At 34.6% G+C, this 17,083-nt stretch overlaps 2 protein-coding genes across 2 annotated transcripts; both read right to left on the minus strand.

Annotated features, from left to right (window-relative positions):
* Window positions 1-2,581: 2,581 nt before the first annotated feature.
* On the minus strand, window positions 2,582-11,296 carry LOC112508658 (probable pectinesterase/pectinesterase inhibitor 59). The gene is made up of 3 exons (XM_025113346.1): window positions 10,748-11,296; window positions 3,666-4,608; window positions 2,582-3,276 (listed from the first exon to the last, which is right to left on the minus strand). The coding sequence occupies exons 1-3, from the start codon at window positions 11,294-11,296 to the stop codon at window positions 2,582-2,584; spliced, it is 2,187 nt and encodes a 728-aa protein (XP_024969114.1).
* Window positions 11,297-13,277: 1,981 nt separating this feature from the next.
* On the minus strand, window positions 13,278-14,311 carry LOC112510146. Its single transcript, XM_025115461.1, has 2 exons — window positions 14,184-14,311; window positions 13,278-14,056 (listed from the first exon to the last, which is right to left on the minus strand). The coding sequence occupies exons 1-2, from the start codon at window positions 14,238-14,240 to the stop codon at window positions 13,436-13,438; spliced, it is 678 nt and encodes a 225-aa protein (XP_024971229.1). The 5' UTR covers window positions 14,241-14,311; the 3' UTR covers window positions 13,278-13,435.
* Between the last annotated feature and the right edge of the window lie 2,772 nt (window positions 14,312-17,083).

A 17,083-nucleotide genomic window follows, 5' to 3' on the forward strand; every position in this document is an offset into this window, starting at 1 on the left:
TGCCAAATCATGCCAACAATTATGCTTTTAATGTCGATGCGTACGCTTTATATTTGACCTTTTTTACATCTAACGGTTTCTTGTCTTCTGAATTTAACGTCATTACTATGGAAAAACACTTGAAAAAAATAAGATTACAGAAAGGACACGAGTCTGTCCATGATAACTAGGGCAAGAGCCTAATGAAAAAAAACCTTACGCTTGCTTTTGTATCATCCAATCTGTCTGAAATTTCATGATATTTTGTGTCTGAAACAATCTTGAAATAACAATAGACTTTGTATGAACATCTTGTTGGATGGAAACCGAAGAAAAAAGATAAATTGTACGAATGACTTAGTGGGTATATGTAGGCTTATGCCGATAGGTTTTGAGAGCTAGAAAATTGCCTTTTAGCATCTTTTAGGAAAGAACAAAAAGCAAAATAAGGGGTTGTTTGTTCACCTCTTATTAGTTCCATTAAGAGGCAACATTTAAATCGTTAAGAGGTGAATCTTGTTTGGGCAAAAAAATACGTCTCTTAATGGTTTTAAAACTCTCTGAATGATTTTGTATCATGGACCTCCCTTAACCATTCAGCGCCCTAATTTCGTTATAAACAATTACAGAACAATTATATTTTTCATTTTGCACTATATCATGAGAGCCTTTTAATCATTTTGATCATTTAATCATTTTGTACTAAACCATTCAGCAACTGCCAAACAGCCCATAAATAAACTATAATTGAAAACATAATATATCTTGATAAGCAACCTAGTCCAAGATTACACAGAGACATACTAGAGCTAAATGTTATACTTCACCATAAATATTTAATAACAGAAACCAAATCAGCTAGTAATTCTCTATAAACCCAGTTATAGTTCATTTCATTCAACAAAAAGATTAGGATTTATAAAGTGATTAAACTTTTACCTTCCTTCCTAATTAAGGGGGACGAGGTACCCACATTGAAGACTAATTTCAACATATGCTCGTGTTTACATTTTACTTACAGAGTTTTGATGATCCGATCAGATACTTATCCTACTTATAGTAAACATGGCTAATTTAATAAGAGCATGTTTAAACCAATCCCATATACGGTTGAAATTATATTGGATCGATCTTGACATTACAAGGAAAATGTATTTAGTTCGTGTTTTTTGTGTAGGGTTATTTTCGTTAAAACTGATATAAATAATTCTAGGGACTAAAGTGAAGAAAAACAAAGTTTATGGCTAAAGTTGGCAAATCTAGAAGTTGCTGGACTGCGGCTGGCTTAAAAGAATGATGAAGGTTATGACAGTAACTTTGTAGTACCTCTGACTCTGATGAAGTGTTTGAAGGAATTTCTTTCGTACTATCTCAGTACGCGTATAATCTAAGGAATATAAAATTTTGTTGTAAATTAAAAATAAAAAGTTAATTATTATAATTGTTTATTAAAAATAGTTTCAAAATCTATTTAATAAGAAATTAATAATTATAAGGGGTAATGTAACATGTCTTGTTAAATTGAAAATACATAGGGTTGGGTTCACGTGAGATCAATTTATGTTCAATGATCAACTTTATAAGGTAACAATCTAATGGTCTAAAGTTGTACGGTGACAATTTTATGATTATCGAGAAGTCTCGTGGTAATTTTGTGATTATGAATGTTCAGATTGTAAATCTAATCCAATGGTCGAGAATTGGCTTTACCAATTCGATGACATTTAATTAGAGAAATTTGAAGTGAGCAACATACATAAGTACAAGATATTAAAGAGAAAATGACACTAAGGGGTTGTTTACAAAATGCTTACTTGGTAAGTGGTTACTCGATAAATTTTCTCATCGGGTGAACATGATAAATGCCAAGAATCTTACCAGGTAAGAGCCATGAGAAAGATGAAGAATCTTACCTAGTAACTGAAAATAACGACTCTTACCCAGGTAAACGTTTACTTTGTAAATTGTTGCATTCGATACCTTTGATGTGATAAAATCTTACTCATCAAAATAAATTATAGTGTTGACTCATATCGGTAAGCACTTACCGGATAAGTATTTAGATAAACAGCCCCTAAGATATGCCATAAATAAGATTTTACACATGTTGATGGGAAGCCGACTAATCTCAGGACGATCACCTACTTTGCAGATAGCCCGGAGTCACCGTATTTGAACCTCCGTGGCCACAGGGGATTTTTATTCCTCCTTAGTTTTTAACTTGTAACCTTCTGGTAGTTTTACCCTAAAATTGTTGTAGGTAATATTTTTCTGTATTAAAATTTATAAACAATATTATATTAAATTAGTTTGTGTGTCTTTATATTTAATCCTAGTTTTTAGCACACACCAAAGATGAAAACGATAGGTTCGTAAGAGAAAGTTGGTCATGCATAGAAATCCTTTTCTAATGGGTCAAATTTATACTTTGGGCCAATAAGCCCAGCCCAATATGAAGTGGGGTAGCCCAAGATTTTTTATATAGTCTAGTAGCCCCAACTAAAAGCAAATAATAAGAAGAATGTTATTAAATAATCTACATAAATGTTCATTTGAATGTTAAATCGATTAATGTAATGTACATAAATAATTGAATTCGTCCTCACAACCCGGTGATGAAAGGAACTTCGGTAGCCCGCAACCAGGCCCGACCCGATATAAGCCTTTCCACAGTGAATTGTGATGCTTCTCTCGGGCTTGTGATAATATGGTATCCGGGCCATTTGACCCGGTTTTTGGTTGCTGCACCGGGTCCAAAGCACCCATATTCCCCGTAATACAAGGTGCTAAACGCGAAATCGGTATTCCCCCATGGAGACCACCCTTTTGGATTGACATGTTTATCGATGAATGTTTTCATGAATACAGTCCTTGAATATTCTTGCCAAGGTCGTCCTAGGAAGGTCTGGACCGATCCCACCACAGGCTTTAGGTCTGGTGCAGCCATCACACGTGAATTATGGATTGAAATTCCCGTATTTTGAAATGGATCACCACGACCTTGAGCCGTTATCATGTTTGCTTGCCCATTCAAGGGTTTTCTTGCTAAAATCATGCAGTTTTGGAACACGACCGCAGCATTGCCAAATATGAAATCAACGGTGCCATAAATGTAGCAAAGTTTGTAGAACTGTCGTTGAGCTAAGACGAAAAGGGTGTCTTGATAACCTTCAAAACTACAAGCATAGAAAACCGATAGATCAGATGCTGACCGAAGTGCCACTGCTTGGGCCTTCGCTGGGCCTGCGGTGTTTCGGAATGTTATGCCACGGGCAATGAATCCAGTGCCATCCACACCTTATATAGTTGAATTTGATCGTAACAAACAAATTAGTTGTGATAGTAACCTCATTAAAACAATTAGAAATGAAAATCTAAACCAAAGCCAACTAAATGAGACCAATATATTTAATGGGTTGGGTTTCAATGATAAATAAGAGTTAAAGATGAGAAGCGTAAGAAGTGATCTCCACCCTTAGATACACATTAGGATGAGATGGACCGAGATGTACCCGATTAATCCATGTATTTATGAATGGGTTTTACATTGTTATTTCTCACTCTTGACTATCTCTCTCACACGATATTTCGACTATATTTCATCTGAGGTGAGTTTGGAAACTTCTATCATAAAAAGGTAAAACGTTATAACAAAAATTAGAATTCGTAGTACCAAAGATTCTTACCGACGGTTGCAGAGCTATAGGTTGTGAAACCTCCTCCGACACTCCGGTCACCGGTGATAATGGTGTACCTCAGTCCATCGCCAAGAAACATGATGTTTTTCAGATCATTTCCGATCTCAAGATTCTCTCTGTAAACACCTCGTCTTATGTAGATGATAAATCTCCCATTACCACGTTTAATACTCGAAGCATGATCAAGCGCCGACTGAATCGTCCGGAACTTACTCCCCTTCGCCTGAGACACAATCACATTCGCCCTCTTGTGAATCGACTCCGTTTGCAGCAGTTTCCGATCTTTCTGTGTAACCCATCTCGGAAAATCCTCCGTCTCATCGGAATTCGTCTCTGTTTGCTTCAAAAAAACCTGATTTATAGCCAAACTATTGCTTATCATCTCCGTCAGCCCACTCGATCTTATCGGAGATACAAACGTAGTCAAATTCAATTCGCCGGAGCCGGAAAAACAAGTCTGGAGATTGGTCAGGGAGGCACTGAGCCACGTCTGAGCATCAAAATCGGAAATTTTACTGTTCTTGAGTCCCATTAGGGTTTGATTAAGCTGGAGAATGGTATTATTGACGAGCTTACAACAATCTTCCCACACCGCTTTCTTCCTTTTGCTCCGGCCATATTTATCGAGCTCGCCGGCGAAACTTTGAGTATGATGAGCCAGCTTTAAAGCGGCTTCCAGAGCCATTATTCGGAAATCAGCTCTATAACGTGGCTCGCCACGACCTAGAGAATGCTTGCAATTATCGGGATGAGGAGTCGTTTGACACCACCGGTTGATGTAACCACCGTCCGACGATTCCAGTGCTTGCATCGTTACAAAGAATAAACATAAAAGTACGATTATTAACGTTAAAAACGACACAAAAATCTTCAGACCCATTAAAATTAAGACGACGATACGATGATGTGATTGTGTTTTCGATTTGAATTTCTGTTCTTGAAAATGGGAATGTAGGGTTTAATTTTTATAGTAAAATATGAAGATTATTATGGGAGCTTAATTAAAGAAAGTTGACATCTGAAAGTAAGGCTTAATAGAATGTGTTTACTTAATCTTTGTTATACGTATCGAGCTGCCAGTTACGTGTTATTTATATAAACGATGTATACAAACATATAACGTATACAAATTGATGAGAAATCTTTCAACTTGTTATGAACGGTGTGTTTTTGGTGCAGGTTACGTATATCGATTGCTCTATCGGACGACTACGAATTATCTAAAGTCAACATATGTGAATCTCTATAATTATAAGCGTTTTTCAAACCCGAGATAGATGAGATTTTCCACTTAAGACGATTGTTTCATAATCCAAGTGGTTAAGCTATAGTTTTTTGAATGGTTTTATGTATAAAATACTATTAAGTATTTGTGAAATTGATTATATAGTTGATAAAAGGAATTTAATTTGATTTGTTATAAATTAATCGTAGGTAATTATATCAGACGATAACGTAAACCTGTTTTCAAGATTCAAGAAAACATAATTTAGCGATTGTTAATTGTTAAGATCAATCTATATATGCTTCAAGTGATACCAGAAGCTCTACAGAGTACTAAGAAAAAATCTACAGCGGCTTTACAGGATTAGAATCGGTGATCTTTTTATTTAAGCAAATATTCTAAAGACTCAAATTTTATTGTCAGTTAAACATTTTGTTGATTGTTTGTTATTATTGTTGATTTTGTATGGAACCATTTGAATTTTAACTGATTAATGGTCGTTTATCAAATCTTTACCGTTAAGATTCAACACTACCACTTACTTATCGAGTAAGTTTTTATTACATTAAAACGATATCGTATGCAACAATTTACCCGACAAGTGCTTCACCACTCGCACTTACCTGGTAAGACTCTAGGTCATTGCCTTCGCTCTTACCGAATAAAATTATTGGTATTTGTCATATTCATCCAGTAAAGTAATGTGACTTGGTAAACACTTACCTGAATAAACGTTTGATAAACGGCTCCTAAATTTATGAGGTTTAAACCTAAATTTTATATTCTCTCATTCCCAGAAAAAATGCATACAATTTTTAAAAATAATTAACATTTCAATTTTTAATTAACTAAATGAAAACTTTATTATTTGATAATAGAGAGAATAATGAATTTTTTTCATATAATTAAAAGTAGAAATATAAACTAAAAATTTACTTTTAAGAATAGATATTTATGTACAGATCAACCAAATTAGAAATATGGACAGTTATCTTGTAACGAAAGGAATATATTTGAATTGGATAAAACCCTTTTTAAAAAAGTTAGGCTCTTAGCCATTTACCAAACGTTTACCATCAAAAGTCAGCATTCTCAATTACCAGAACATTAAAATGGGTTGTTGGTAAACATTTAATTGGTAAGAGTCATCATCCTCACTTACGATGTAAGACTCTCGATATTGTTTTGCCTCTTATCAGATAAGATTTTCGATACTTTCTATGCTCATCCAGTAATGTAAGTGATCGAATAAACATTTGATAAGTAGTCTATAACGATACATATTTAAAAGAACATGCTTTTGAAAACTTTTTAACTTGTGAAATCCATGAGATCTATTTTAGACCTATTTGCTCTCCTCTCTGCTCACTTCTTTATCCTATTTTCTTTCTTGTGTCTTCTCTCTCTTATACCTCTATAACATGCACGAACACATAATTAAAAATGGACATAAGTTAAACAAATTGTAAACACTTTTTTAGAAATACTATTATAGTTTATGAACACGTTCAAAATCTACAAAATCTGGTATAGTTTGTGAATATATTTATGAACATCAATTAAATCTGAACTTACCATTTGCGAACACCATGCAAATCTTGTGAACACTCTAGTAAAAAATTCTTAAATTTGTTTACGTTATGTTCATCTTATATGCACATTTAATTGTGCGTGTGGTGTGTGTATGTTAAAGTAGAAAAGAGAGAGAGATATATATATATATATATATATATATATATTGAATTTTTTTTTTAATAAAATGCATTAGTTTTTATGGTGAAAGATCATGTGAGAAGAATAGTTAAGGTAAACATCGTAAGAAGGGATCTGCACCTTTGATCACCTTAATTTCAAACTCACCCACAAATTGTGTTTGATATAGCGATTGATCTGGTGCATTTCAATACATTTTATTATTGGTACATCTCATCCTAATGTGCATCCAAGGGCGAAGATCCTTGCTTATGCTTCCCACCTTAACTCTACTTCTCATCGAAACTCAACCATAATTTTTATATAATATATAACAATAGTTATCTCATTAATTAATAACATTAATTATCTTAAATTAATGGTTTAGGATAGATTTTACAAATTTTGGAGTTTTTAAATAAATAAAAAGACATACCATAATAAAAATCATTTATCTATACGATATACATTTGTATGTATAAATCATGAAATATTTATACACTATATAAACTATGATCATCACTTATATTAAAAAAAACAATCGATAAATTTACAAAAGAATTATGTAATTGTAATTCGTGAAATCATAAATTACTATTAAAAAAAAAAAAAAAGGAAAGGTGGATGTGATCTGTGTTTCCGTACATGAAAGGTTGTCGTGTCTTTGAATTACCTTAAACTCCAAGCAACCTGACAAAAATGGCCCTTTTTTCCTTATTTTCTTTATTTATAATTCATAATAACCAATTGAGTGAATTACAATTTTTATTTTTTATTTTTTAAAAGTACACGCATATACCCGTTTTTAAATATGTCAAATCTTTGACCCCATATTTGATTTCATTGTTTATTAAGTTTAAACTAATGATTTGGTTATTCTTAGTATAGAAATTCCAAATTAAATAAGTAATTATTAAGAAGAAGATGACAACGACCATAAACATGAAGAAGGGCCCGCAACATCGATGGTATTACGAAAAGTTGTCGGTAAATTATGAATAATTAGCGGAAAGAAAATCACATTCTTAGATCTGATTTCATACTTAGGGAATGTTTGATTCAGATAAGGGAATTAAAATGAAAATGACAGTGAATGAAAATAGAACTGAACTTCATTAACTACCTTTCTTTTAACTTGAAATAAAAATTTGGGATTCTGGAGGAAATGAACTCATTATATTATATAAAACCAAACAATCTTTTTTCTATTTTCATTGTTATTAGTTACTTCTTAATATCTCTAACTAATGTGGTTTTTAAATCAGTAGCAAAAATCGAAGTTTGATGGTATGTTATGGAAAATAACTTAACCGAAACTGCATTTAAACTGTGATCGTTACAAAACCCAAATCAAGATCATTACTAAATACAAAGTATATTTAAAGAACTCGTAGATGTTTTACTTTCATTATGAAAATATCATATTTTAAAGCAAAAACAAATCCGATAAAGAGGAGGCAAACGATTGAAAAGAGACGATGATGGTTTAGTAATCATGTATTGGTTGTATGATTTTATTTTTGGTTATATAATTTACGTTCATTCTCTTTGATTTTCGATCATAGCTTCCTGATGAAATCATTTAGACCTTTGGAATACCGAGTTCCATATTAAATGATGCATATTTTTTTTATATACTCAAATATAGGGAAAGGTAAACTCAGATCATCAACATAAGAATTAAATTCACGAATTCAATCTAGTTAAGCTTCATAGTTTGATTGACCTATACATACATACATACATACATACATACATACATACATACATACATACATTTTGGAAATTTTTACTAAAAAACCTTATGAACTTCTCGGTCGACTTTAGGGCTGCATTCATGTCCGCATGACGCGACCGTGTAAACAAATTCAATGGTCTGAAGCTTGATCAGTCCAGAACTTGCACCCCCTCTGCGTATGCATATGAGAGAGTCTTTCCTTCAACATATCTTAACATTTTATTTGCAAAATCACATATAAACTAGTACCATTTATAAGTTCCCACCAATGTGGGATAAACCACAACACCCACTTGAATGACCCTACTTTGAGATTCAATTTCTCATTCATATGAGCTCTATTTTGGACAAACTTTAGTTCGTTACAAAGCCCGTGCGAAAGGAGAACGAGATCCAACAAAGAGTTATATGAAATATGACATTTTATCCCATTAATATTTAGGTCCAAAATAGCTCCAACCCATTTTCTTTAACTCATTTTCCAACAATCCCCCTTATAAATAGAAATTAATCGAAAACTGATGAATCCTCGGGAAACCCTCAACATTCAAATCCTGCAAAAGATAGGTAGGTTACCTTTTGAACCATCCCTTGTTAAATGCACATAGTCTACTGGTTGGTCAGTAGACGTGATGTCCTTGAACTGTTCTGCCCTTTATGGAGACGATAGCACACCTCACATAGAATTCTTCCTGACAAGGCTCAGTCCTCATTGTCATGTTCGTTATGCTCATAAACATTTTGCTGGTTCTGCGAGAGCTCTTAGGAATTGTGCCCCAAAGGAAGCAGAAATGAGCAGTAAATAGTTTATTTTCTAGGTACTTACAACTTTGAAGAAAAACCGAAACAATAACCTTTTTTTTCTTTTAGTAATCTGACATAATGTAAATCTAAAACAAAAATAGAAGCAGAAAAGAAAATTATGTTCTATTTTCAATTTGAAGCAGGAGCAAAAAGAAATAAAAAAATTCAAAAAGAAGCAGTAACAACTGATTCTGGTTCGTATTCAATAATACATAAGAAGCCAAAAACAGAAGAAGATTTTTTTTGTTCTAGTTTCACGAAACGAGGCCATACATAAGCAGAATCAATAATTCTAGTCAGATGAAAAAAACAGCAGGAAACACTAGAATGAATCTGTTTTAAGATTGAAACAAATAAACTACCAGATTAGACAAATAAAATAACAAAAATATGATGGTCGAGGCTTGTGTTCGACACAGTCCCCTTAAAACAGATTCACCCGGTGGTGTCTGTTTCCCGAGGTACAACGGCCGCAACAATAGTACAGACGGGCTGAGACAACTGCCTGAGAGAAAACCGAGAGTTCACCTGAAAGCTGCTGATCAATAACACTACGTAGATGTCAAGTATGTGAAATGAACCTCTCACCATATTAGATCTCATGCCTTATCGGTCATGTTATCAATTTTAACTGGGATATGGATGGAATATAATGAAATAGAGCCAATTATAAATTGGAAGGCATGTTCCTACAGATCCCAACGAATTCCTAATTGGAATTAGGGGATCCCCCCAGATGCGTTGAGGGTTGGTTACATAGTAGATGCATTGTCGGGTTACAAAAGGTATCATAATTGCAAGAAGTTGGAAAGCCAATTTGAGACATATCTTAACATTCTCATTTGCAAAATCACATATAAACTAGTCCCATTTGTAAGTTTCCGCCAATGTGAAACAAACCACAACATCCACTTGAATGGCCCTCGTGAAGGAGCAATAAGAAGTTACATAAAATATGACATTTTATCCCATTAATATTTAGGTCCAGAATAGCTCCAACCTTTTTTCTTTAACTCAATTTTCAACAATATGTCTGTATGAAAACAGGTATAAAGATTGATTTCATCTGGATTTTAACCTTTTCTAAAATATCAAATCTATAACACTCAATGAACTTACTCATTCAATGGATAAACACGTCATAATCTTAATGTCAGAAGAATATGTATGTATGTATGTATGTATGTATGTATGTATGTATGTATGTATGTATGTATGTATGTATGTATGTATGTATGTATGTATGTATGTATGTATNTGTATGTATGTATGTATGTATGTATGTATGTATGTATGTATGTATGTATGTATGTATGTATGTATGTATGTATGTATGTATGTATGTATGTATGTATGCATGCACATATGTATGTATGCATGCATGCATGCATGTATGTATGTATGTATGTTTCAAACGTAAATGACCTACATACAAATTCACTAGTACATGCTACAAACAAATAAATGAAAAACTCTAAATCTCGAATTCATTTTCTTTTGCTTTTACAATAACATCTAAACATGTTTTCATTTTACATTTTTTTACATTTACATAAAAAAAACCAGCTAACCATTATTTGAGCCTTGTGGAGAAAATTCGATGGTCCATACCGCAAGCCGAGTCGCAATTATCAAATCCGGGAGTCTTTTCAACACATCTTGCTTCACCTCACCTTCCAATCCTGGCATCGCAAAATCATCATCCAGGCAAGATTGAAGGCTGTTGACGGCAGTCTGCAACCACGTTTTGATGTTATGAGTGTGAAACATGAAATCTTGCATATTTTGTATCTTTTGGGCATCTTCTAATTCATCCACCTCCTTGAGGGTCTTCCGCAGGTCATCAACACCATCATCAATGGCATCTAAACAACCCTTGACAGCGGCATGCTCGTTGGCCCTTAAATTTCTATGACGAACCCAATGAGTCATGTTTGCCATAAGGATCAGGCCTCTTTGAAGGCCAAAGTTGATGACCTTACGAATGGTGTTGTTAGGATCAACCTCTTTGTCTTTCTTTAATCTCTCTATCGCTTTCTTGCATGCCTCCGGGTTGCTTGCGCTTTCGCATATATTTTCGGTTAACGCTGACACAGGATTTGTTGCGATGAGGCAAAACACCGATAACTTCAATAATAAAGAGATGGTGAATTTGAACATACTTTTCCCCTTTTCATGCATAAGGATGACTTTTCTATGATTTTTTTTAGTTTGATAATACTTTTTTGTTTATCTTTCTTCACGCCTGTTTTTACGTAAAAGTTGAAGAAACGTCTGAGAATAGGTGGTGGGAATGTTTTTTTTTTTTTGTGAAAAAATAGCATTGAAAAAATAAAATCAACATCTTTTATCCAACGAGGGAAAGATCTTGATTGAGAAACTGTATTTAGATTATATCATTCCTCACCGTAAATCACGTAATTTCTGTTCAAAAAGGTTATATCCTAAAAAATAAAAAAGAACGAGAAAATCAAACAAAGCTATTGTTTTTTTTTAATTAACATGGATATCCAACCCGCTATGCAAACTGACTAATCGCAGGGCGACTACCTGCTTTGCAGATAGCCCGGGGTCATCGCATTTGAACCTCCGTAGTCACAAGGAGATTTTTATTTCTCCTTGGATTTGAACCTGAGACCTCCTGTTACTTTTGACCTTTGAAGCCAAGCTCAAACCAATCAAGCACCACCCTTGTGGTTTCAAACAACGCTATTGTCATTCACTCTTTCTCAAATTTAGGAGGCATAGTGTTTTCACAACAATCATTAAAGATAATTATTAAATATTTTATTAAAATTAGAGATCAGTAATCTTACGTTTACCCTAAAAAATCTATAGTTAATTATAAGATCGTAACTTTTTACATACATCTAAAAATCTACCATTTGTCCTTACATACTCGGAAATTCATAATCAGATTTGCTAGAAAAACATAACTGTTTCGTATTCAAATTGTAATAATCAAATTTGCCACATATTCAACCACCTCATTATAACTGGTTAAATTTTCGTCTCTTTTATACCTTGTTCATATATGTATGTTTCTTATAAAGTTGATCCATAATAGTTTCTCGGCGATGCATGACGAGGGTCATTTGATTGTATGTAGTATTGCCTAATCTAGAGGTGCCCAGATGGATCATTGCTCAAGTCGACCCTACCAAGTCTGGTTTGGTCTGTAGAACCAAATTATCAATCAAACATTTTTAAGGCCGGGCTCGATTATAACCATGACCAATTCATACTCCTAGTTCAAACCCGAACCAAATGATTAAAAAACTGTCGAGAGACATAATCAATAAAGTCATGCATGGAGGTGTTATTATGATATTGTGAGAGGACAACAAAACAAGACAATACTAGGAAACTTTTTAAATATCTAAAAAGATTTTTTTAAGATAAATGGAGTAAACTATAAAATTTTAGGGATTTTTGGCAATTGTTGAATGGTTTGGTGTATAATAATTAAGTAATCAGAATGATTAAGAGACTCTCATGATATAGTGCAAAATAAAATATAATTGTTTGGTAATTTTATACAATGAAATTAGGGCTCTTAATGGTTTAGGGAGATCCAAGATACAAAATCATTCATAGAGTTTTAGAACCATTAAAAGACAGATTTTTTTTTATCAAACAAGATTTACCTCTTAACGATTCAAATGTTGCCTCTTAATGAAACTATTAAGAAGTAAATAAATAACCCCTTACCGAATCCCGTATCCAAATTTTCCCAAAATTTTATGTATGTCATAATACCTTTTAATTGTTTTTAGTTTTTTACGTGTAATATTTGAATAAAAAATTAATTATCAACAACTTCAATTATTCTCGTATGAAATCCACCTTCAAGGATCGTATCGATGTTTTGTATTTAAACAAAGTCATTTCATCTTTTATCGAAATGAATTTTTTATGTAATGTTTGGGATTGCTTATTTGAAACAAGTTATGTTTTTTTATAAAAGCACTTATCAACTTATTATAAGTCAAAAGAGTTTAACTTCTTTAAAAACTCTTTATTACTGGTTTGACACCGATATAAGTTGTTTATTCAAACAATCAAAAATGCTTATTACCGATATTACATCAAAATAAATCAATAAATTATTTTTATAAGCAATCCAAACACCCCTAATGGATTCCATCTCGTAACAAATCTTATAATCGATTTTAAGAACAAATTTATGATCTTACTGATGGTGTAATTAACACCCAGAAGACGATTATAGATATGGATGATCTATTATATACATTTAGGGATGAAGAACTTCAGCAAAACAACAGGAGTGTGGAAAGTTTAAGCTTTCACGACTCTACCACCTGGTGATTTGATCCGAAAAACATGCTCTTCGCCTGTGCATTTATCGACTTTAACCACCCAATTACTCCGCCTTCCACCACCGTTGCCGCCGTGGCCGCCATTCTTGCTACCACTGTTCTCAGATTTTCCGGCGATTCTCATCAATAGCAGTCCTTCTCCTATGGGCAACAAGTGGCTATTTGATCTGCTCCACACCCATGAGTCCTTCCAAAATGCATTATACCCCAAAACGATCGTACTCTTTTCCCTCTTGTTCCCTTGTATCGCTCCTAGAATCCCTTCATGGTTCTCTAGATTACAGTCGATGACCACAAGATCAGCAGATTTGTAGTCATTTGACAAGAGAGATTGAGCATTTCCTACAACAAACTCAACTTGGTTCGCGTCTGAGTTAAGGGCTTGCTTGGAGGATTGAAGTTCTTCTATCCCCTTCACGATGCAGATCAGCCGCCCACCTGTTTGATGAGATGCCGCGATGAGGCCTAGGGTGGTCGAGCCGGCCGTGGCTGCACATGCAACCACCATCAGTTGAGCGTTGTTTCCCGCTGCAATCGCTGAGATGAACTCAGCTACATCTGGTTCCTGAGCTCTCTTACTCTGCATAGTCATAATCAAGATAAGTCCCCCATAACAGTTTTGATGATTTTACAAGAAGGATGGTTGGACCAAAATGAAAAAGATGTTCAAGAAATTGATCAAAACACAAAATTTCTCATAAACCTACCATTTTCATGGTTTTGATGTAGGCCTCAGTGGCGTTTTCAGCTGACCAATAACCCATTTTTCTTCGACAATTTCTTGTGAGAGCTTCTTTCTGTATTGCCTTGAAAGAAGCAGAAAGGATTTTGAAACTTAAAGATGAATGCTTTGCCCATGTGGGTACTGGCTATATATATATGTATAGACCAGAAGAAACAATAAATGAGATGGATAGAATAAGTCCCAAGTGGGGTTGCTGGCTTGACTCAATGCCTTTTATTAATAAGTTATCAGCAGAATTATATCCAGTAACAGTGAAAACTGTAATTCGCCTGTCCTATTGCTCAGTGAAGGTAAAGTGTTTAGCATAAGGTATAAGGGTACCTGTTGGTGAAGTGGTCTAAATCCTTGGGACATGTTAATGACTCAAAAGATGCATTTAACCCCAAAAATAGTATTAAAGACTAAAGGTGTTTTTAAACCACAAGTCCTAAAGGGTGCATGTAGCAACACCCTTTTGAAAAATGACTTCGGGTGTCTGGTGATCTTTGGTTGTTAGATTATGAGGTTCCGTGTATTCTCACATGGTATCAGAGTCAAGGTCTATCACTCTAGGACTCGACACTCAAGGGTAATCTATACTCGTCTTACCCCTCTCAATGCTTTGGAACGATGAGCCCATCTAGCCCACTCGAGTCTTTGAGACAATCTGTGCCTATATAGCCTTTGTTGTAGGGGCATGTCAGAGTTCCATACCGGTTAGATTTGGATCATTTCTTCTCAATATATGTTAGATCCGTCTTTCTCTCCTCAAGGGCTCTTTTGGAGAGTATTCTAATGAGGTTACACATATTCTCACAGTTAGGAGGGGGTCCTGTATGTTCATGGAACTTTTGGGTCATTGATCTGTCCTAGGGCACCAATTCGCTTTCGGCGTGGATGCCATGTTCAATAACATATCCCAACTTCATTGATTATTTGAAGCAGGGACGGACCCAGAAATTTTTTCAAACGGTGGCACCATTTGACTAAGAGTGGGGTGGAATAAAAGTCTTGCAAACCAACTCTACCAAATAAAACTTGTTCTCATTGTAACTTCAAAATACATATGGTGGCACACAACAAATTAATACGGTTGCACCTTTCACGAACCTAATTTTTTTTACCCTTCGACAGAGGAATAATACGGTGGCATGTGCCACCATATGCACCACTATAGGTCCGTCCATGATTTGAAGTGGGTTTCCGGGGACTAACTTGCAGCTTAAACCCAAAAAGTTCTTCTAAAGATGGAAGACGAGTTCAAGTACAGCATTGGCTTTTAGTAGTAGTAGCTTTGCTGTCCGTGGTACAGTTTCAGTCCTGTTTCTCGTGTTAGGGTCGAAGACCCCTTTGGTCGTGATATAATATGGTCTTTAGAAACATCTTCTTGCCTTTTAAGCCATTGACTTGTACCTGAGGTCCAAGACCCTGAAGGCACTCATGTTCAAGGATCATATCCTAGATCTTATTAATGACTAACTTGGTACCTTGAACACCAAAAACCGCATTCTTGAAGATGTGTTTTTTCGGACATTTTTGATATATATCATGAACGTCTAATCCGCAGGACATGATTTGAGAGCTTATATCGAGGGTATGTTAGTATGTATCCCTTTTCATCTACCATATCCTGACTTAATTCACAATTATCATTAAATTTGCAGGGACAAGAAGTGCTTAACAATTAATCCCACTGTTTCCTGGGTGTTTCTGGTGTAATTGCACATACTTCCATCCCTTGATGATCAATATATAATCTATTTAGCTGTCATGTTGTTTAGCAGAGGGACAGTTGAAAGTTTCCATGGAAGAATCTGACTTTGATTAATGACTTTCTTTAAAGATTTGCTAGAACCAACCATTTAGAAACAAAAACCATGTTAGTTTCTGACACAAATCCAGCAAAATCTGTATTATTTAATGTCTGAAGTCGTCAGATTTTGGGTTCAAACTATGGGGAATCATTAGATTAATCATAACTTTTGTCTTAATCTTATCTTAATGAGTATATTATAATAAGAGGTGTGTTGTGTTTTGCAGAAGCAGGAGTGGGTGGTGCAGTTTTGCCTCCCAAACTCTCAACCGAGATCTACATCTGTTGTAGATGTTTCCTTCACCAAACGTCTTAATAGATTCATCATCAACAATATGGTACACTTTTGTCCTATTCTCTCTCTCTCATATTCTTCGTGCTATCTTCGTCTCATTGAAATCGTAAAAAACAAATCAAAATAAAGTGTCTTATGAAAATACCACGTTTTTTCGTACCAAGAACGATGCTATGACGTAAGTTTTTGTAAGACTCATCTCAACTCACCCGCAAGAGGAGATAGATCTATTCGTAGGGTTGGGTCCTGTTGGAGACCAGTCACTTGTCATTAGACCCGTGAAACCACTTCGAAGACTTTGGATGTGTGTTTTTTTAACGAATCTTCACAACCTCATGAAAAACATCGAGCATTCACGGAAATAATATTGAACCTTCACGACCTGCACATGGAAAACACAATGAACTTTCATAGGAAAAACACACTAGATCTTCACGAAAAGAACGTATTGAACTCATTTATATAGAAGAAATTATTTTTTACAACCATATAAGTACTTTTGGACTATGGCAATATTAAGTGTGATGTTTCTTAACTACAAGGGTGGTGCCTGATTGATTTGAGTTTGGCTCCAAAGGTCAAAATACCTGGAGGTCCCAGGTTCAAATCCAAAGAGGAATAAAAATCCCCTTGTGGCCACGAAGGTTCAAATGTATTGACTCCGGGCTATCTGCAAAGCAGGTGGTCACCCTGGGATTAGTCGGCTCGCATAGCGGGTTGGATATCCAGGTTAATCAAAAAAAAAAAGTGTGATGTTTCTTATTTCATTTTTAGT

This window comes from Cynara cardunculus (genome assembly GCF_001531365.2).
Source record: "Cynara cardunculus var. scolymus isolate 2C chromosome LG 3, CcrdV1, whole genome shotgun sequence".
Classification (NCBI taxonomy): domain Eukaryota; kingdom Viridiplantae; phylum Streptophyta; class Magnoliopsida; order Asterales; family Asteraceae; genus Cynara; species Cynara cardunculus.